General features: G+C 58.4%; 1 protein-coding gene across 17 annotated transcripts in view; it reads right to left on the reverse strand.

The window, feature by feature from the left end:
- Positions 1-5,040: 5,040 nt before the first annotated feature.
- KIF1A (kinesin family member 1A) overlaps positions 5,041-20,847 on the reverse strand; it is a 113,252-nt gene continuing 97,445 nt past the window's right edge. For 12 of the 17 annotated variants that reach the window (XM_055379973.2, XM_055379972.2, XM_055379971.2 and 9 more), the window contains 11 exons: positions 17,981-18,095; positions 16,408-16,541; positions 15,124-15,185; positions 14,562-14,707; positions 13,605-13,805; positions 12,965-13,042; positions 12,086-12,210; positions 11,048-11,200; positions 10,280-10,472; positions 9,324-9,442; positions 5,041-8,680 (listed from right to left, as the gene is read on the reverse strand). In XM_055379973.2, coding sequence (XP_055235948.1) covers positions 8,638-8,680; positions 9,324-9,442; positions 10,280-10,472; positions 11,048-11,200; positions 12,086-12,210; positions 12,965-13,042; positions 13,605-13,805; positions 14,562-14,707; positions 15,124-15,185; positions 16,408-16,541; positions 17,981-18,095 — 1,369 coding nt within the window. In that variant the 3' untranslated portion in view covers positions 5,041-8,637. Of the gene's footprint in view, positions 8,681-9,323; positions 9,443-10,279; positions 10,473-11,047; positions 11,201-12,085; positions 12,211-12,964; positions 13,043-13,604; positions 13,806-14,561; positions 14,708-15,123; positions 15,186-16,407; positions 16,542-17,980; positions 18,096-19,545; positions 19,570-20,847 lie in introns of all 17 variants that reach the window. The other 5 variants (XM_055379969.2, XM_055379982.2, XM_055379979.2 and 2 more) reach the window with 1 other exon arrangement.

Genomic DNA, 20,847 nt, shown 5'->3' on the forward strand with positions numbered 1-20,847 from the left:
ACCCGCCCCCATTATTCAATCATCTCCCACTGGGTCCCTCCCATGACACATGGGAATCATGGGAGCTACAAGATGAGATCTGGATGGGCACACAGGGCCAAACCATATCACATGTGTTCCAGTCATCACATTTATTAGCCTTACTGATGTTCAAAGTGTTCCATCTTAGGCCAGTGGGAGCCTCTAAGTTGGATCCTGGGTCCTTTTGACACAACTCTTGAAGTCTGACAATGACTTTGGGTCCTATTGGCAAAACCCTTAGAGTGTGATAATGTTTTTGTTGAAAAGATTTTCATGATAATCTTGTGCAGTTCTCATCCCTGCTCTGGAACTAGTGGTTTCTCCCAGTGTTAGAGAGAAGTTCTATTTAGACAATACAATCTCGGTTCTACAAATGTGTCACTGTTAAGGAGCTGGTTGTTGTTTCTAGGCCTTTTCAATAGACGGAACTAGGAAATGTGTATTTTTTAAAGAAAAATGAAATCTATCATATCTTCATATTGACCCTTCAGATTCAAATTCAGGCTATTTGTGGTTTTCCCATGGATTCTTTTGGGATTTCCAGATATATAATTCTATCATCTGCAAAAGAGATAATTTTTACATTTCCTTCTCTGTTTTTATCCCTCTGATTACTTTCTCTTGTGTAAAGAAATTAGCTAGTAATTCAAAACGCCATTGAATAGTGGTGATGCTAGCATGCCGTTCTGCTCTGTTCCTAGCTTTTCTGCATCTGTGGTGATGACCATTTTTTCTTAGCTCTATTGATATGATGGATTTTATTAATAGATTTCTTGATATGAAGTGACCTCTTCATTCCCAGAGTAAACTCTACGTGGTCATATCATGTGAGAGAGGTTAATTATTTGATGACATAAATGAAATCACTATTAGAGATAAGTGAAATGAATGGGAAAGAAGTTTCAAAGTGTGTTCTTGTATCATGAAGTCCTCAAGGTCATCCCTGGTTCAGAGACTTTCTAGAATGATGCACAGACTTTCTAGCGTACAGTGGTGCCATGGCTGAGACTGGTTATGGCAAAAGGCTCTGAAATCACATCTGTGAACGGAAAAAGCATGGGGTGGAAAAGGCATGGGGCGTGGTGTGAAGGAAACCAGGCTCGTGCTTCCAAGGCCTCTCTCCCCACAGAGTAACACAGGATGTGTTTCATTCCCAACAACGCTGCATGGCCGTCCATATTAAGGGCTCCCCTTCGGGGAGCTCAGTAGAGACTCAGCGCCTGTGGTGTTGACCAGAAGCTGGCCATGCCCTGCCTGGAACACACCAAACTCCAGACTCAGAAGGAAAGTGCATCGAGGGCTATAGTATTTGTACAGTCTGGGCACAGTGAACCCTCATTGTCATTCAGGGAACAGTTCAAGTGCCAAGTTCCCAGAAGCCGTCTGAGGCTCCACCTCCCAGCAGACATTTAAAGAATAGCAGGTGCAAGCCTGTTGGGCTAATTCTTTTCTGCACAATGCCCAAGATTAGAAATTTTGAAAAATAAACTATATTTGACTTTAAAAGATATTAAACATAATTTTATAGCAAAATAAAATATTATCAAAACAGAAAGACAAATTACAAAGTTAGAAAATTAAAACATATGACAAAGGAATGAGCTATCTGATATATGTGTAACTGACTGCAAATTAAGAGGAAAATTTGGCCAGAGACATAATAGGCAAGTCACAAAAGAAATAAAAGTAATCTGGCTGGGCGTGGTGGCTCACGCCTGTAATCCCAGCACTTTGGGAGGCCAAGGTGGGTGGGTCACTTGAGGTCAGGAGTTCAAGACCATCCTGGCCAACACGGTGAAACTCTGTCTCTACTAAAAATCCAAAAAATAGCCAGGTGTGGGGGCAGGCACCTGTAATCCCAGTTACTCAGGAAGCTGAGGCAGGAGAATCACTTAAACCCTGGAGGCGGAGGTTGCAGTGAGCCGAGATTGCACCACTACACTCCAGCTTGGGCGGCAGAGTGAGACTCCATCTCAAAAAAAAAAAAAAAAATATATATATATATATATAAAACACATGAAAATAATTTAGCAACACTAATAAATAAAATTGAAAGATGATAAGGTGCCACTTACCACCTGTCAAATGGGGAGGACTAAAGAGACTCAGACATGCGGTGAGACGATGATGGGCTTTATGTTCAGAAGCCGTGTGTGTGTGCGTGCGCACGTGTGTGCACACGCGTGCCACACACAGACACACACACACACACACACGTAAGATGCACATATGAATTTATATAAACTCCCACACAGTAATTCCAGCTAGGACTTTGCCCCCAAAAGTAGGATAAGAGCATGGTTTTAGGTGTAAGGACCCATGTTGCTCTGTTGTTTACTGTACTGGAAAGTACAGTTTGGAAGAATCCGGAAAGCACCAATTCACTCCACACACGAGAGGAGGAAGGTGTGGAGTGCAGAGCAGGCAGGAAGCTGGTGGGTGCTCTCGGGCCAGGTCCTGGAAGCCCACACTGGAGGTAAGAGGGGCAGCTCATGGGAATTCTTCTTGGGAAATACCATTTGCTGTGCAGTGGGATCCTCTGACACCCCACACACCTATAAAGTCAAGATCTCCTGGCTGGGGGCCTGGTGGGCTCCAGGTGGTGGTTGGTAGGGAGAGGAGAAGGCCACGGGGGTGAGGGGTTAAGTCCCTGCTTCCTGCGTCCTGGACTGTAGACAGGACATGCCTGCGCCCCTCTGGCCCTGGGTCCAGTTGGGTCTAGCTGGCCAATGGGTGTCACCCCAGTAGGATGAGGAATCTGCTGGATCCTGTCTGGGTGTCCCCAAGGCCGGGGCTCAGCTCCCCAGAGACACAACGCGTCCAATGGACACGTGAGCCTCCAGACACCCACACTGTGGCTTGGTCTGCTCCAGGCTCCACGGAGCCAGCCTTAAGGTCTTGGGGAGAGGAGAGCACAGGCTGGATGGGCCAGTGAGGTTCAGTCCAGGGTTCTGGAACCATCTCAGGATCTGGGCCTCAGTTTCAGGATCTGCCGCACAGGCAGGAGCTAGGGAGCCTCCCCAGGGCCTGGACTCAGCATTCCGACTCCAGCTCACAGGGGACACAGGAGGGGCCCTGGGCCAAGTCAGGCTTTTGGGGCAGCAGCAGGAGGTGTCAAGATGGGCAGGAGGCTGGAGCAGAAGGGAGCCAGGTGCAATACGGGCCACCTCTCCCTGGGGACTGGGTTGGGGTTATCACTGGCTGTCTGCACAGGGGTGGACTCTGTCCTCAAGGCTGGGGCTTCCAGGCTTTTCTGCCCTCTACACATCCTGGAGGCTGTGAAAGCTTCAGTCAACACCCCTAAAGGACTGCCCCCAGTGCAGGAGTGACAGTGGCCATCTGCTAAGACGTGAGTCTGTCTCTCTGTGTGAGTCCACTGTGCCACCAGCGAGGACGGCAGCAGAGACTTGCAGGCATCAAAAGGGTCTGAATGGCTCCCGGGCCTCAGAGAACCACCAGCCAGGGCTGCACTGAGGCACCAACATGGACAGAAAGACCATCCCAGCCAGGAGAGAGTGCAGCTGGGGAGTGTGAACCAGGCCCCACAGGGCACAGGATGACCGTGCCCAGCTTAGCACTGCCCTGGACACAGAAGTGGTCCCAGGTCCCAGAGCCCGGTCACACCGCTGGTGGAAGGCACCAACCATGAAAGCCCAGCGCCACTCAGCCCACACTCCTGGTTCTACTCCCTCGTCTTCCAGAACCTTCGGACGATACGTGTCATCCCTGGGGCCCCAAGAACAAGGTCAGGTGGAAGCAGAGGTGGCGACAGGCTTCTCCTTAACACTGGAAGGCACAGCCACTTGTTACTTAATGTTAATTTGGTTAGTTTCATTCATTGTTTTAAAAAACAGAAACCTTCTACAGCACTTAGACTGTGTCAGGCCCCGTCCTAAGCCTTTTCCAAAGCTAACTCATTTATCCTCCTCAACCAGTGAGGAGGCCGCTATGATTCTGCCCAGTCACTGAATTCTGGTTTGATTTGCTTCTCACTCTTAATTTTTAAAAGAATTTTACAGTAACACAAATTCATTGTAGAGAAACTAGAAAATCCGATGAATAAAAAGGTTTTTTCTTTATTTTTCATTTTAAAATAATGGTAGGCTCACAAGAAGTTATTAAAAAAAAAAAAACAGCACAGAGAGGAACTGTGTGTGCCCTTCACCCAGCTGGCAAAAAGTTCTAAGTCTATAATCTCGGGACTGGAAGACTACGACCTCTCAGACAGGAGTCCACACAGATTGAACGGTATCTATGTCAGCCCTGACACAGCCCCTCCCACCTGTAGCCAGAGGGTGGCCCCACACAAGGCCCCGGAGCCCCCGTGCCAGCCAGTAGGGTCCACCTCCCAGGCCCACTGAGAGGCGTTGCCTTCCGAGCAGGTGCCACCCTCACTGAATGTCCTGGAGATGGCTGTCGCCCGTGACAAAGCCACTCACCTCTGGAGGGCCTGGGGGCTCCTAAGGACTGGGGGCCCTGCCCAGAGTCCCCCAAAGTGCAAGGCTGTCACCCCATCCTCCCATCAGCCATCAGTGCGACGCTGGTCCCCAAACTCCTGCCATGCCATGGACAAGACTAAGGACCTGGTGTGCAATGGCGCGGCCTCTGGAACTCCAGGAGGCTCTGAGGATCTGGGCCCAGGCGCAGACCCCATGGACCAGAGACTCTGAAGGGTCCAGGCCTGAGGCTGCCTGGGATGGGTGCAGTGGCCTGGTATGAGGGTGGTAGGTGCTGTGTCCCTGGGGAGGTGCCTGGGGCTGGTTCACAGGGGTGCAGCCGGTCACAGAGGGAGGCAGGTGGAGGTTGATCCTCCAAGACCAGCACCCTGTGTACACTCAGTCTTCGACACCTTCCCCACCACCTCCCCATGCCCACCTCGAGAGCCAGCCCCTCCCTGCCTCATCACTGGGGGAGGGGTACTGTCTCTGGACCACGCTGGATGCATGCACCTACAACCATTTTCCGGGGCCCCCCGACACACCTAACACGCAAATAAAGCCACAGCAGAGCCCATGGGAGTGTGTTGAGTAAGAGCCACATTTATTTCTTAATTGGACAGAGCCTCAAGTGCACACACAGTACAGGAGCCTAGGGCTAACACTCGGGTGTAAGACATCGGGACGGGCATCGTGACGTCGGGACGGCAGCTATGACATGGGGTCTGGGGTGTGCCCACAGCAATCACATATGTACAAGCCAGGGACGCGCCCTCTGAGCCACAGGGGAACCAGGGGACGGACTAACTACAGGAAGCACAGGCCCAGGGAGAAACGCAGGTCGCCACAGCTGCTGTCCGTCTGGGGGACCGCACGGCCCGGCACCGGGGGTAAGGGAGTGTGCCTTCCGTGGTCCCCACATGGGTGAGGCTGGCATAGGACCAGTGCAGCAGCACAGTAAACACCTGTGACATCAGCCCCACCAGGGCCCCAGGTGCTGGGGACTCCAGGGACCAGGGTTGACAGGGAGGGCCACCTCATCACAGCCGTCCTGGGTGGGGGAGTCTGTGCCTGTGCAGCCAGTGAATGAAACATTGGCATCTTCTGAGCGATGACTCCCAGTGGGAGGCCTTGGACTTGGCACCCCTAGGCACTGGCCGTGTCCCATCAGATCCCAAGTGCTGGTCGGCCTGGAGCCCGGCATCCCCATCTATCAGCAGCCGCAGCGGAAGGAGCTCCCCCTTTCTGGTGGAGGATGGCTGCCCCCAAACCAAAACAAGCCCCCAGACTCGGCAGTATAAAGCATTAAATGAAACCATCTGAGGGAGACGGCTTTCCAGATCTGTCTCACCTTCCCCACTTAGCAGGAAGCAGCAGCCACACTGGGCCTGGCTGTCTCCCGAGCACCGCACCCCATGAGCACCTCCACACCAGCCCTCCACCTCACAGATGTGGAAACCGACTCCTGGGGAGCTCAAGGAATACAACTAACGTGATCCCTAGGTGGTTTCTGGCAGAGCGAACTTTTCAAGAAGCCAGGTGTCCTGACTCGGGCGGCCTCCTCTCACCATCAACTCTGAGTTTCTGGGTCCTGGCTTAGGCACTCCTCACTAGAGCAGGCCTGGAAGGAGGGAGTCGGCGGAGGCTGCAGTGTGGCTCTGGGTCCTAGCCAAGGCCAACACGGCACCTGGCTGAGAGGACACAGCCAGGCAGTCTCCATGGCAGTGGAGGCTTCTGAATTTAGGCAGCTCCCAGGCACCTCCACTCAGCCCACCCATGCCGCGAGTGCTCTGCAGGTTGGCTGGCCTCAGACACCTGCGACCTGGGGGGCACGCCCAGACCCTTTGGAGGCCACAGCCTCAGGCTGGCTGACCTGAGTTGGCTGTGGCACGGCCTGTGCCTCCTCTAGCCTGCCTGGGGCCCGTGGGGCTCCCACTCATCTCAGACCAGCGTGTCCTGCCCTGCCTCTCCTTCCTGCCTCCAGGCAGCACTGGATGCCGGAGCGGGTGCTTCTGCAAGAAGCTGTTCTGCATCCTCTCCTTGCTGCGTCTTGGTCCACTGCCTCCAGAGGTCACCCATGGGGAGCACAGGCCACCTGGCTTCTGAATTTTATTTTGGGATGTGAATCCTCACCTGGGAGATTTCCAAAGAAAGCTGCTGTGTCCTGTGTCCTGCCTTCCCAGGCGTGGCTTCCCGAGCCCTGATTCTCCCTCACAGAAACCCCCCATAAGCCCCTGGGAGAGCCTCCCAGGCAGGGGATGAGGGTGGCGGTGGCCACACCGCACCTGAGCCCAGGTACGAAAAGGCGAGCCCACAGTCCCAGCTCCCAAACAGGCTGGCCCAGGCAGGCAGCCACAGAGACTGCAGCCAGCATGGGCCCTGGCCTGCCCTGCACGCCACTCTCGGAGATGGAACTTCAGGGGCCCAAACAACCTTCCCAAAGGAAAACCTCATGCCAGAGCCTTCCCATGTGGTGTAGAAGGCCCATGCTCCCCCACTCCTGAGCCGCTGTCTCTCCCCCAGGCATGGGATTGGGGTCTCTGAGGCTCATGTCAGCATCACGTGGGACAGCCTGGGAGGGTAGGGGCCTCAGAACCAGTGGGGTGCTGAGTTTCCCCCACTCCAGGAGGCAGGATCTGATGAAAGTGCTGGGCCCTAGGTCTGGAGCACCAGACCCGATGTAACTGCTCCCACGGGCCACGGCGGGAGAGGGGCTCTGTTGCTTGGCTACTGTCTTTCCTTGAGCTAAAAAGAGACCAAATCGACCTGTGGGTGTGGGTGGGGAGGGCCCTAAAACCTCCCTAGGCCTCTGGACATGACTCCTATGACCAGACTCTCAGCTTGGGGCTGACCCCCGTCCTGTCCTGGGTGGCCCTCGGACATTGGTGTCTGCAGAGGGGGTGAAATGGGACAAGAACAAAGGGACTCCGCAGATGCAGAAGGGAAGAGCTCCCTGAAGACAATAACCACCAAGCCAGCCACCCTCCATTGCTGACCGACCAGGATACCCCCACCCCATGGGATTTTCTCAATGGGACTCACAGAAACTCTCTGCCCTGGGAACAAAGAGAGGAAAGTCTTTGCAAGAAACCTGCTAATGGCAGCATTTCTTCCCAGAAGCTGCCTTGAGCTCACTCCATTTCTCACCGCAGCTGAAGAGGCTGTGCCACAGCCCTCGACACCTAGACCGTCGCCCTGAATTCCGACCTTGCCTGACTTCCTGATCTCAACCCACCACCCTACCCTGATGGTCCGGAGACAGCACACAGCCCCAGAGTCTGCACACTGGCAGGTGATCCCGACCCCGCTCCCTCCCGGTCCCCGCCCAGGACAGATCACAGCCTGGGTGCCGTCTGCCTCATCTCAGAGCCAGAGCCGAATGTCACCCCTCACCCTTTCCTGGGGAAAGCTGCCGGAACTCTTCTTGGAGTCACACCTCAGGTGGCCACCCAGAAGAGATGTGTGTTCTCCCTCCCATCAGAGGAACTCACACCACCCTCCGTGCTGCGCAGACTTCAGGCACCAAAGAAACCCCCCCACCCTCCCACACATACACCCAGGACCCATGTGGCCATGGAGAAGCCTGGGGCCCAGGCGATGCACCCGTGCGCTAGCCCAAGGTGCCCCACTGGTCCAGACAGCTCCTCACTGCGGCCTTCCAAGGTGGCTGTCCCTGCCCTGCCTGTCCCTAGCAGGCTTGGGAGACACACGTGGGAACAAACGGGGTGGAGGTGGTTGGGGGTTCCATCTGAATATTACAGGGCTATGTGGAGGCATTAGAAATAAATACTTATAAATAGAACAAGTCTTATAGTTAATTTCCGAGTTGACTGTTTCAATGTCACTAACTAACGTATATTAATTATAAGTCTGTCTATGCTTAAAAAAATATTAGAACGGCAGCAAGAACCCCCGTAACCTGTGCCCTTGGCCCCCCCAGCCTCTCCCAGCTTGTTCCACCAGAGCACATTCTGCAAGAAGAACTGACACGCACAGCCTCTGCTGGGAGCACAGCTGGTCGTGTGGCACAGGTCCCCGGGCCTGGCATGGGCGTCCCCTGGGGGGTCGACCCAGTCGTGGGCTGTCTGGCAGGAGAGGGGCTGGGCGGCAGGTGACAGGACAGACGAGGATGAGGGAGGGGATGGGCTGGGCCTGCCGGCTGTCACGGGAGGGCTCAGGTTCAGACCCGCATCTGGGCAGACCTCCTTCTGGAGAGCTTAGACCTGCAGAAGAGTTGGGAGAGGCGGCGTGGTCAGGCCAGGAACACCTGCAGGCCATATCCACCGTGCCCTGCACAGGCAGGCAGCCGTGAGGGGCAGCCACAGACCCCATGTCCCCGCTGGTTCCCTCACCACCTGGGGAAGGGACTGAATCTCTGCTTCTGGTGTGTAGGACTCAGCCCACCCATCCCCTCCTGCACCCCGCTTTTCACATCCCTGCTGTGGGAGGGACCGGCTCCTTCCGCAGCCTGCCCAAGGGCACACGGTTTCCCCATGCCGAGGACACCGGGTTAGGATGTAATTTTGAAAGTATGGCCTGGGATTTATCACTCCACAAGAAGCCACGACTCAGAGGGAGCATTAATAGCCCTAAGGGCGTCCCCAGCCCACATAAGTGAGGGCAGGCCGCACTGCCTTCCACTGGCCGCACTGCTTCCCCAGGCAGCCTTGCAGGCAGGACCCCTGGCAGAGCAACTGCACCCTGCGGCTGGCCCTACTGAATGGTCCCCGCCAGGAGGGGATTGAGGGCAGGACCCCTGGGAGAGCAGTCTTGTCCTGCAGCAGGGCCCTACCAAATGGTCCTGGCCAGGAGCCGGTTGAGGGCAGGACCCCCATGGCAGCAACCTCGCCCTGCAGGCGGCCCTACCGTATGGTCCCGGCCAGGAGAGGGTTGAAGGCGTACAGCCAGTCATGCATGTCCTTGTCGCTGGCGGCCTGCAGCAGGATGCCGCGGTGTTCCGTGCACACCGCGAATGTGTTGGGTGTCTGCAGAGGGAGGCTGCTGGTGAGGAGGTGCCAGGCTCCGTGGTCAGCACACCACCCTCCTGCTTCCCAGGGCCCAGGCAGGCAGGGGAGGGGCACTGCCAGGGAAGTCCCAGGGAGGGGACACAGAGGGGACACAGAGGGTAAGGCTGACCCAGCCAGGGCTGTGACTGCCTTCTGGACGCATCTGCGGCCAGTGGTCCCAGGACACCCTCACTACTGCTATGCCTCCCCACGGGACGTGACTGCCCCTCATGGCCCCTGCTCCTGGGGACCCTGGCTGGGCTGCTGGTGCAGATGTGGGTTCACACCACCCACTCCCACCACAGGGAATCAAAAAACCATCTCGTAGACACTGGGGCCACCTCCAGATGGCTCAGAGAAACTTCTCCTCCAGCCAGCCTGAAGGAGTCCAGGCTCCGGAACTTGTCCAGGGCCATTCCAGCTTGAGGGGCTGGGCAGAGTAGGGGCAGGAGGGCTCCTCTGAGCCCCGTGGCTCTCCCATTCCTGCAGGGCTGGTGCCACCCACCTTGGGTGACTCCGGAGGAGGGGACATGGCTGTGGCCATCACACAGGAGAATACTAATGCTTGCCCTGACCGGAGTCCATCCCCACTAGCTGTCACCAGGAATATGCGCCTCATGGGCAGGCAGAGAGGCCTGGGGCAAGGACAGAGGATCCCTGAGGCTGAGTCCCTGAGCCCAGCCTCCGTGGAACAGGACGGAGTCTGGGGTGAGCAGATGGGCCTCCTGCTCTGACGCAGGGCTGCAGAGGATGGTGGCTCAGCTCCTGCCCTGCTAGGGTTCCTGGTGCCCGAGCCTGAGCCGGGCCCAGCCGCACCTTGAGCATAGCCTGCTGGTCCTCACTGTACTCCACCTGGGCAGTGGCCAGGTTGAGCACGAACCGCTCCACGGTGTCCTTGTCGCTGTTGTACATGTAGGCATAGGGGCGCCGCACCACCACGAAGCGCCTGGCCCAGCCTGACGTGTGCGGCTCCAGGAAGTGCAGGTACCCCTTCTTGGAAACGATCGGGCTGAGGGCAGAGAGAGCTGCTCGCCGGGGCCCTCGGTGGGGGCAGCGACTGACTCGGGCACTCACCGTCCACCACCCAGAGCTGGGACACAGCAGTGCCACCCACCTCCCCAGCCAGAAAGTGGGTCGAGGCATCGAAGAGCACCTGGCAGAACCCCAACCCAGCAGGCCGGAGACCAGACCACCAAGCCAGCTCTGGGCCTCAGCTTCCCCACCATAAAATGGAAAAACTTAAAGCAATAAGCTAAAGTTGCTGAAGGCTGTCACACTGTGCCCAGTGACCACGAGTTCCCCACCTGGGCCTTGGCTCTGACCCCACCCACTCCCCTGTGCTCTGTGCTGGTTCCCAGCCTAGGCATGTGGGTCACAGGGCCCTGCCTGATCTCCCAGCATGGAGCTGCCCCTCCATGTGGGTCAGGGGCAGCCTGCCTGAACCTCCAGTATGGGCGTCAGGCAACCTGTCTGTCTCCCCAAGTATGACGGTCCCTGTGCCCCCAGTATGGGGATCAGGGTGGCCTGCCTGTCCCCTGTCAGCACAGAGCTGGTGGCGGTGCTTTCCAGGGAGGCCCCACACACCTGACTCGGATCTCCTGGATGTCAGGGACCAGCAGGCGCTGGGGCTCCTTGTCTGTCTCTGTTGCCCGGGCAGGGGAAGGGAGCTTCTTGGAGTCGGCCTCTGGCAGCGGCTCGGGCTCTGGGCTGGCTGGCCGGGAGCAGGGCTGCGGGGTCCTGGGAAGTAGAGAAAAGTGCTGCACACTGCAGGCCTCCCTGGGCCTGGGGCCGTCTTCCCCCAGGGTTCACCCTCCTCAGAGCACCTCAGAAGGTGCAGTAGGGCACCTTCGCGGGGTCTCTCCAGCTGTGCCCACAGTGGGAGCTCCCGGGGCCCGTCCACCAGGACAGCCAAGCTTGTGCCCGATTCCAGGAAGTGCTGGGCTTGGTGGGGAGGGTCCCCCAGGAAACTTGGGGCCCAGCCAGGGAGCCTGTGCCCCACTCAACGCCCTTCTCCCAGTGGCTCTCCTGCCCCCGCCCCCCCCCCCCACCCTGTGAAAGCAAGGCCCCACGCGACTCGACCTGGTGGTGAAGGAGGCCTGCAGAAGACAAGGCCAGCTGATGCCACCGTCTTTCTTTTTTAAATGAAAATCTGGAACCCTTAAGGCACTTTAAAACAAGAGGGAAAAGCATCTGCCTGCTTCTGAATCGTACATAAGGGCTTCACACGGGATCTCTTCCAAATGCGGACCTGCAGGGGCCAGGTGTTCCCTCCGCAATACCGACTCTAAAGGCTCTCATGCCCTCTTTCGTAACCTTTTCTTCTTCCATTATTTTATGAGCACTGTCTCAGGAAAGGGGAGCTTTAGCTTATTTTCCACCCATTTCTGGTCTTCTTCAGGGAAGAGAACACACACACACTAGGATGGAGCTGGCGGGGCACAGGCACCCTCTGAGAGGGCCGCGGACTCCACTCCTCCAGGCCCTTCCCTCAGCCTGTGGCCACCCCAAGGCACTCAGCCATTGGGGCCCCCCCATTCTGTGCTCTCTGTGCCCGAGTCACGGCCACAGTCATGGGTCAGCCGTGGTGCCAGAAGCCACTCCGGGAGCCTGGAGCTCACTCACCTCAGGTCAGTGGCACCGTACCGCCCTTCAACCAGAGAGGGGCAAGTGGAGGAGGGGGTGAGAGTGGCCGCCCCTAGAGGGGACATCGATGGGTCCCGGAGCAGGGTGACAGACATCTCGGAGAGCTGCGGAGGAGAGAAGGCCTTTTTCAGGGGACACAGGGAAGGGGGGTCTCCGGCCCTGTGCCTGCGCTTACCCCACACCTGCTGCTTAGGGCACCCCACCCCTCCTACCAGCAGCCTTGGCTCAAAGTTGGCCAGCTCAAGACCCCTGGCCCCCTCCAGCCCCTGTGGCCCCTGGCTGGCCCCTCCCATCACTTCAGGCTCTGGCCTGACCCAGGCAGCCACCCTGCCAACGCCTCGAGGAGTGGGCTGGGTAAGCTCTGCCCTGCTGCCTCCTGCCCATGCCAGCGTGAGGTGGCGCTGGGTGATGCCATGGGGACAAGGAAGGCCATGGGCCAGGGCTGGAGCTCCATGCATAATGCAGCACAGCAGCAGTTTCCCAGGCTACAGGCGTGGGGTCGGTCCCAGGAGGAGGAGGGACAGCCAAGTGGGAGCTTGACTGACTGGGCCAGAGGCCACAGGGTGATGGCCAGACAGGGTGGGGGCCAGGAAGACAGCAGAAGCCTGCAAGCACATGGGTGCATCCCAGGCCACAGGACCCACCCGGCCCCTCACTCACATCCCCACCTCTCATGGACCCCAGGCCGACCCAGGGAAACCAGCCACTTAGGTATGAGGTGTCCCTCTGCACTGAGACGTGTTCCTAGGAAACTCTTAACTGCCTTTTCCCACTTGGAATGGGAGTTTTCCTCAGGGACCACTGCCTATGGGAGCCCGAGCCCTGTGGGGCAGCCTGGTGCAGCCCCTCTGCACCCACCTTGCTCTCGCTGGCACTGACGCAGACGTGGCTGTGTGTGTACTCTCTGTTGAATGTGTGCGTGAGCAGGCGCAAGCACTGTGGACAGAGCACACGCGTGGTCAGGGGCCAGGCCTCCCGGGACCCTGCTCAGACAGCCTTGCAGGCTCTTCTACGCACCCCTCCCCAGACACAGGTGGGTTCCGACGCCAAAGCACAGCGGGTCAAGGTGGGCAGCACCTCCACCCTGCCCAGGTCATCGGGTGAGCCCAGGAAGTCTCCCAGGGTCAGGCACCGGCTCAGGGCCTGGTGTGAGGGCCAGAGGCTGTGCTGCCTCCAGTGCAGGAGGCCTTCCCAGAGGCCCGTTCAGCCGCCAAAAGAGCCACTTGTGGGTGGAAATGGTGAGCTCCCCATCAGCACAGGTATTCAAGAGAGTGATTCATCGCTTGGGAAGGGAGGCTGCAAAAGGCACCCAACTTTCAGTGCAGGTGGGGTGCAGTCAGTGGGCAAGGGGACCCTAGGGACCCCTCAAGCTCCTAGCTCCTGGTGGTGCTAACCAGAGCAGCCATGGGCAAGGCTGGGTTGCTGGAGTTGCCCAGAAATGACTCAGGGCCCTTGAGGGCCTGGGGCTACGGCTGTACTGCCCACCAGCTGGACCCACCTTGACGGCCAGCTCCCGCTGCCTCTCGTTGGGAGCCTCCAGGGGTGATGGGCGGCCCTCAGCCGAGAGTGGGGAGGAGGAGCTGGAGGAGCCGTGGGACTCAGAGTCCTCGCTGAAGGCCGGGGACAGTGCCTCCGGGACAGGCCGCTGAGTGGTCTCCAGCTTCTCCCGCAGGAGCAGGTAGTGCCTAGTCTTCTCCACCTTCAGACAGGACACAAGGCCTTACCTGCTGCACCTCAGGGGTGACCTCTGGAGCTGTGCTCAGCCTCAGCAGCAGCATGACCCTCTGGGCAGACCCCGGAGAGCCCACCCTCCCCTGGGCTAAGACTGAAGACTGACAGCCCTCAGCTGTGAAATGAGAGAACAGACCCTGGCGCCCCGGGGCTGACAGCCCTCAGCCCCCACCCCAGCCCTGCCACCTTCATGGCCAGCAAGCAAGCTGCTCCTCTCGGACACATGCATCTCACGCGCCAGGTTCTGGGGCAGGGTTGTGCTGCCTTGCAGTGCTGGAGGCCTCAGGAGAGGGCCGAGGGGTGGGCAGAGCCCTGGCCTCACGCATCTCACACGTCACGCGTCACGTGTCACACACACACTCGGCCCGAGGCAGTGCCTAGATGCTGCATGTTGGTTTCCCTGATCAAAGCCGCAGAGGGCAGCCTGGCCCCGCGACTCTCCTTCCGGGTCCCTTTCTGGCCTCTGTCTATATGCCCGATAGTCTTCCTCAGCTAACTCCAGAGCATGCCTCTGTGCTACACTGGCCATGTTTCTGTCACGCACCACGCAGCCCCGCAGTGCACACTGGAGCATCACATGCTCCTCCTGCAGGTGGCTGTGACTCCCAACCAGCTGTGCTGCCCCCCAGTGGGCACCAGGCCCTGGGCCCTCTCCAGCTTTTGCTCTGCAGACAAAGCCACATGGACACCACCGTGCGGGCCTCATCCTCTGAGGCTGCCTCACCTCCTGCAGGAGGCTCAGCTTCTCCAGCTCCCACTGGTGGTCCAGAATGAGACTGTCACTCCGTGGCCTCCAGCCTGCCAGGTTCTCCTCGCCCCGGACATAGGCCACAGATGTGTCCAGGACTCGTCGGCGCCGGCGCTGCATCCCTGCATGGGGCACGTGGACATTCCACCCCTACCTGATGGGTGGCTGCTCCTCCCACCCACCCTAGAGGTCCGCCCATCTGTGAAGCTGTCTCCCCTCTGGAGTGGAGATGGGCTTCCCCTGGTCCTTGGTCCACCCTGGGGCCCAAAGAGCCATGTAGGCCTCCTCCATAGGAAGTTATCCAGCCCGGCATCCCATGGCCATCTCGGCTGTGCCCTGGGAACCCAAGGAAGCCAGCAGGCCTGACTCTCCTTTCTCGCTCTCCTCCCATCTCAGAACAACTCCAGAAGCCACAAGGTGAGTGCTTGGGTTCTGTGAGGGATCCCCCTGCAAATGGCAGCTTTGCTGTGGTCACCCCAAGTGGGCAGAGGTTGAGCAGGCCAGGAACCCACCCAGTGAGAGCAGGGCAGATACCTACCTGGGCTGCCCGCATCAGCCACGTGGCACAGGCTGAGCTCGTACACACCAGTCACACGGTTACTGTGGGGAGTAGAAGGAGTGACATGCAGTCACCAGGCCCCGCAACAAGGACACACAGCCAGCCTGGCTGCTGACTTGCCCCACTATCAAATGCACAGTCAGCCTGGCTGGGGTGGTGGGGTGTTGAGGTCCCTGAGCTACAGCCCCTGTTCAGAGTCCTCATCCCAGACTCCCTCCGGCCCCCAGAGAAAAGATGCATTGGCTGGTCTGGCTCAGGTGCCCATGGGGCTCTGACCTGAGGCCAGGCCCCCACAGCAGCCTCCACTTTGTCCCAGCCCAAGGGGGGCACAGGCAGCATGAGCACAGCATCTGGCATCTCCAGTCCCTCCAGGGCGTCGAGAGCCCCTCAGGCCCTATACCCCACAGAGCAGCCCCACTGTGCCCGGACAGATTCTGAGAGCACCTCGGCCACCCTCCCACAGACAGGTCGGTGGCATCCCACAATTACTGAGTGACCTCCAGAATGACCAGAGCCAGCCCTCAAGGACACTGGATCCTGACCCCCTAGCTCTTTCCTCCCAGCTGTGCCCAGTGTGAACCTGGACACCAGGTCCATGTGGCAGACCACAGGGAGACCCACTGAAGGTGGTCACGGGTGCCTGGTAGCCTCGGCAGCCCTGCTGTCAGGGCCCTGACATTCCGGCTCATTCTCCCCCACCCCCAAGAATGCAGGAACATGTTCAGCACGCAAGCACGGCTGGTGCTGGTGTTCGGTGTGTGGCTCCCCAAGGTGCTGACAGCCTCCAAGAAGAGCCACCCAGCAGGTCCTGTGGGAAGCTGTGTCCAGAGCCCCCTTCCAGCCACCGCCCACTTATCCAGCTCCTCCTTCAGTGCCTTGTGGGCAGTCCCATGGCACAGGTTCCTGTGGTCCTCAGGGAAGAAGGTCACCAGCGGCGGGGGGGGGAAGGTGTGGCCCCAGGATCACCCACAGGAGGCCCCAGGTGGGCACCCTGGGCCTGCCCCTCCTCCCATCCCCTGCAGGCTGGCCCTCAAGTCCCTCATAGTGGTGTCAGTGTCCCCTGCAGGAACCGTGGCCTCCACAGAGTCTTCATCTAGGGTGAGCAGGAGGGGACTGAGCGCAGGCAGCCAGCCAGGAGTGTGTCTGGGCCTCGCACACGGTGAACTGCCGGGTGGCCCAAGGACCGCTGCCAGGCAGAGCCCTGCCTGGCCCGCACCGAGACCAGGGTGGGAGTCCATATGGTCCTCACCCCTGGGAGCTTACCTCTCTGAGGCCCGAAGGCTCCCACTGCCAAAGAGGTTGCGGATGGAGCGCGAGGCTGGCAGCTTGGCATCACGGGAATAGAAGACCATGCAGAAGTCCTTGGTGACAACAGCCGGCTGGGTGCAGTTCTCCATCTGAAATAGGCAGGAGCGGGACTCAGGCACAAGGACACCCCGAGTGCCCAGGTGCCCTTCCAGCCTTCTCCTGGGGGCACAATGCCCAGCACCGACGGGCAGCCCCAGGGCCATCCCAGGGCCTCAGGTGTGGCCTGGACGCAGGCAGGAGAAAGTCTCTGCTCCTGCCCTCGAGAAAACCCCACCGGGGACAGGGAGCCACAGCTCTGTCCACCCCTGGGCTGCCTGAGGGACTGGTCTCCATGTGTGGGGACCCCGAGGGTCCCAGACATAGGCTCACTGCTCGGGCCTCAGCTGCCTCACCATAAAATTGGGGTGACCCCTCCCCGACCCTGGAATGTCTGTGAGGATCAAACCAGGTCTTGTTTGAATGTGCGCATTTTAACCCAAACACCACAGAAAATGACTTCCTGGTGGACGACACGCTAACTGCTGAACAGCTGGCCCCTTTGTCTTCCTGAAGTGGGGGCAGCTGCTGTGCATGGCTGAAGAGTCCCAAGCACGCGCTGGGAAGAGCTCTGCCAGCACCTCCTCACGGCAACCTCACCACCATCCGGTGACATGGGCACACCATCCCCATGTGAAGCCGGAATAATTCGGCTGTAACTAAGGAGAGGGGATGTGCTTGCAGATGCCCCTGCCCACTGCTCCCCACCCTCCCTCTCCCTCACTACTATGACCAGCAAGAAACGCCCACACTTCCAGTCACCTCTTGCACTTAGAAGGGAGGCCACAGCCCAGGTCTGGCCACGGCCTATGTACTGCAGACTCTGGGGGTGCTGTGGGGATGGAACACTTCTGTTTTTGTGCTGCCCGGAATGCAGACACAATGTCTGGTGGTGCTGCAGCCATCTTGCATCCCAAGGACAACACCCACACACTAAGTATGGTAGAGTGAGTTAACTGCCATTAAAAGCACATGGAGGATGGGTGCGGTGGCTCACACCTGTAATCCCAGCACTTTGGGAGGCCGAGGTGGGTGGATCACCTGAAGCCAGGAGTTTGAGAACAGCCTGGCCAACATGGCAAAACCCTGTCTCTACTAAAAGTTCAAAAATTAGCCGGGCATGGTGGCAGGCACCTGTAATCCCAGCTACTTGGGAGGCTGAGGCAGGAGAATCGCTTGAGCCTGGGAAGCGGAGGTTGCAGTGAGACTGCGCCATTGCACTCCAGACTGGGCGACAAGAGTGAGACTGTCTCAAAAAAAACAAAAACAAAAACAAAAACAAAAAAAAAACAGCACATGGATTTATGGATTTATGGATTCAACCTTGCAGTCCAGTTTTTGTTTTTGTTTTTTAAAGGCACACAAATTTAACCCAGGGACTTGAGAACTAGAGAAGTCGTCTGGGTCATATGGGGTTGTCCAGAGCTTACAAGAACCTCAAGCTTCAGGGGCTGAGTGGTTTTGGTGGAGTGCCTTGGCATAGGTGCCTTGCCTCGATATAAGCGGAGAGTGTCATGTAGATTTTCTCTCGATAAGGGGTGACCCGGTTCAGCAGGAGAGAGTTGTGCATGGAGCTGTCCCACGCAGCCTCAAATTGGTAAAAGGTCCTGAAAGGAAGCAGAGACAAAGTAGAAGTTGATGGCGTGGGGGCTGCTTTCAGCCAGGCCGGGGACATGCAGACAGACAGAGCGACAGACAAGGGGCAGCCGCAAGGGAGCGGCTGGGGGCACAGGCTGGAAGCCCGGGCGGCGGTGCCAGGAAGGACAGGTCCCTCCTTACTCAGGACCCAGAGAGTGGGGTCTCTTGGATGCCCCGATGGGGGTGAGCCCAGCATTTTCCCAGCTCCACCACAAATGGTGCCCCAGCTGTCACGCTGAGGCTGGAAGGAGAGGAGGCGGCAGGGAATGAGAACAAGAAGGGCAGAGAGGGAAGGGAGGAGGGAGGCAGGACAGGGAGCTGGGATGTGGGGAACACAGGGAAGGGAGAGGGGAGGACAGGAGGAGAGGACTCAGGCAGGGAGGAGGGGAAGGACAGAGGCAGGGAGGGAGAGGGCAGAGCCTGCGCGGGCCCACCCCAGCCTCAGTCTGAGTAAGGAGGCGCCACCATCTCTCCCTGGACCTGAAGGGGACCTGCCCGGGTTTGCCAAAAACCTCCATGGTCCATCTCCTCTGACAATGGACTCACCCTTGGTCCATTGGGAAGAGGAAGGCCCCGGGGGGAGGATGCTTGGCATGGAGGCAGGGTGGCTGCTGCAAGGCCGTGTGCAAAAGCGTCTCTGTTAGCACACGGGAGACAGCGGCGGCCTCGCTGTGTTCCTAATATCCAGCCTGGAGTTATGATGAGCACAGCCTGAGCCAGCCACCCACAAACCCTGTCCCAGGGTGGCTCAGGGCCAACCCCAGGGGCCTGGGATTTTACATCCCCATGGGGTCGAACCACGTTCCGCAAACACCTTGGGTGCCCTCTGCTCCAGAACAGGGTTTTCTGTTACGTGAGAGTTCCTGTTTTCAGCCCTCTGGATGGCAGAGTGACTGAACTACTTCCTCAGGCCTGGTGCTCACAGGGAGGACTGGTCATACCCGAGGTGGACAATTTGCCTGAATCCAGAATGTGGCTACTCTGCAGACCCTGAGCAGCATGTTCAGCTCGCCCACCCCGCCATCCACCCAGCCTCACCCAGCTCCCCTCCAAGCATCCTCGCAAGGACACAGTTCAAAGACATCAACACACACAGCTGGGCGGCCACGCAGGCTCCAAGGCGGCCGGGCCCCTCCCGAGACCACGGTGGAGCACAGGTGGCACCAGGCTGCCCTGTCTACTGCACACATGGTCTGGGACGCAGGGCATGGATCTCACAAGTCGGGGGTGTGGAAGGAAGCAGAAGGACCAGGGAGGGCTGCTGTTGGACACATGTCACCGAGGAGCAATCCTGGGAGAGTGAGGACAGCGGGTGGTCAGAGAAAGGGCGTAGAAGCAGGCAGACGCCGAGGAGAAAGGAACTCGGAAGAGCAGAAGAGGACAGACCAAGCAAGGGCGGAAGAGAAAAGTGAGCTGTACCTAGTGTCATTTCCCAATGAAACGCTAAAGGTGGAGGCAGCCAGGACACACACGTACACATACAGAAGAAATGGAGATGTCAGAACAAGCACCAGCACAAGGCCCAGGGCAGAAAACTTAAGAGCTTGGCAGGTGCGCGCCGGATCTCACGGCCCCCAGGCTCTCGCTGCACACAGGGCTGGGGTGCAAGCCCCAGGTGGAGCCCCTGGCCCTGGCCCTGCAGACACCCCCTTCCCTGGGGTCTGCAGTGAGAGCCTTGCGTCTGTCCTCAGCTGGGCCAGGTGGATGCCCAGAAGCCAGGACAAAGGCCTGGAGGGATTTGCTCCTCTCCTGGAACATTGCGGGATCCTGTGGAGGGTCAGGCCTGCAGGCCAGGGCTGGAGCCACTGCAGCCTGGCCTAGAACAAGTGCCTCAGACCGCTGGAATGCCACAGAGCCACTTCACGGCTGTGTGGCCTCAGGATGTCGCCAACAGCTCTGTGCCCCATTTCCTTGTAAGTACCATGGGGCAGTAATTGCCCCTACCTCAAGATGTCTTGCAGATTAAATGAGCTAATACTAGAGCGCGATGAGAACAGAGCCTGGAGCTTGTACACATCAGCATCACTATCTGGAACATGTCAGCACTGCTGTCTGGTACACGTCAGCATCGCTGTCTGGTACACGTCATCATCACTGTCTGGTACACGTCAGTGTAACTATCTGGCACACATCACTATCTAGTACACTCTAGCATCCTCATTACTTCTATGCACTGGGTAAGACCCAGCCTGCGGGTCCCACCAGCCCTGTCTCTCCTACTGGGCCCAAGCATTCGGTCCTGTGCTGGACCCTCTGTCTTCTGCCTCCAAAGTCCCTAAAGGGCCTCAGCTTGCTTCTCTTCCCCTTCCTTCTCTTCCATCTCCGTGTGTGCAGACACAGCCCACCTGCCCCTCACCCCTGGGCCCCAGGATCAGAACCAGCAGGTCTTTCCCAGCATCAGCACCTACTCCCTTCTGTGTGCCCTTCAGAGAGCACCAGGTCCTCCCAGCCCAGGCACTCCTCATTCATCAGGAACCACGTCCCTGCCCCATCCTGGGGCTCCTTGGCCCCTGAGTGGGACACAGCAAAGGAACAAGCCCAGTGAGGCAGGCAGGACCCCAAGGCCCAGCCAGGGGCTGCTCCTTAGGAGCAAGTGGACTCTGCTGGAGCCAGGCCTGGGGCTGTAAGTAGAACATGAATCCACTTCCACATGAGGCCCACAACAGCCCCCTTGGGGGTCCTAGCAGAGAATTTCTCAGTTCAGCTAGTATGTGGCTTTGC

Source organism: Gorilla gorilla, chromosome 11 (genome assembly GCF_029281585.2).
Source record: "Gorilla gorilla gorilla isolate KB3781 chromosome 11, NHGRI_mGorGor1-v2.1_pri, whole genome shotgun sequence".
Taxonomy (NCBI): Eukaryota; Metazoa; Chordata; class Mammalia; order Primates; family Hominidae; genus Gorilla; species Gorilla gorilla.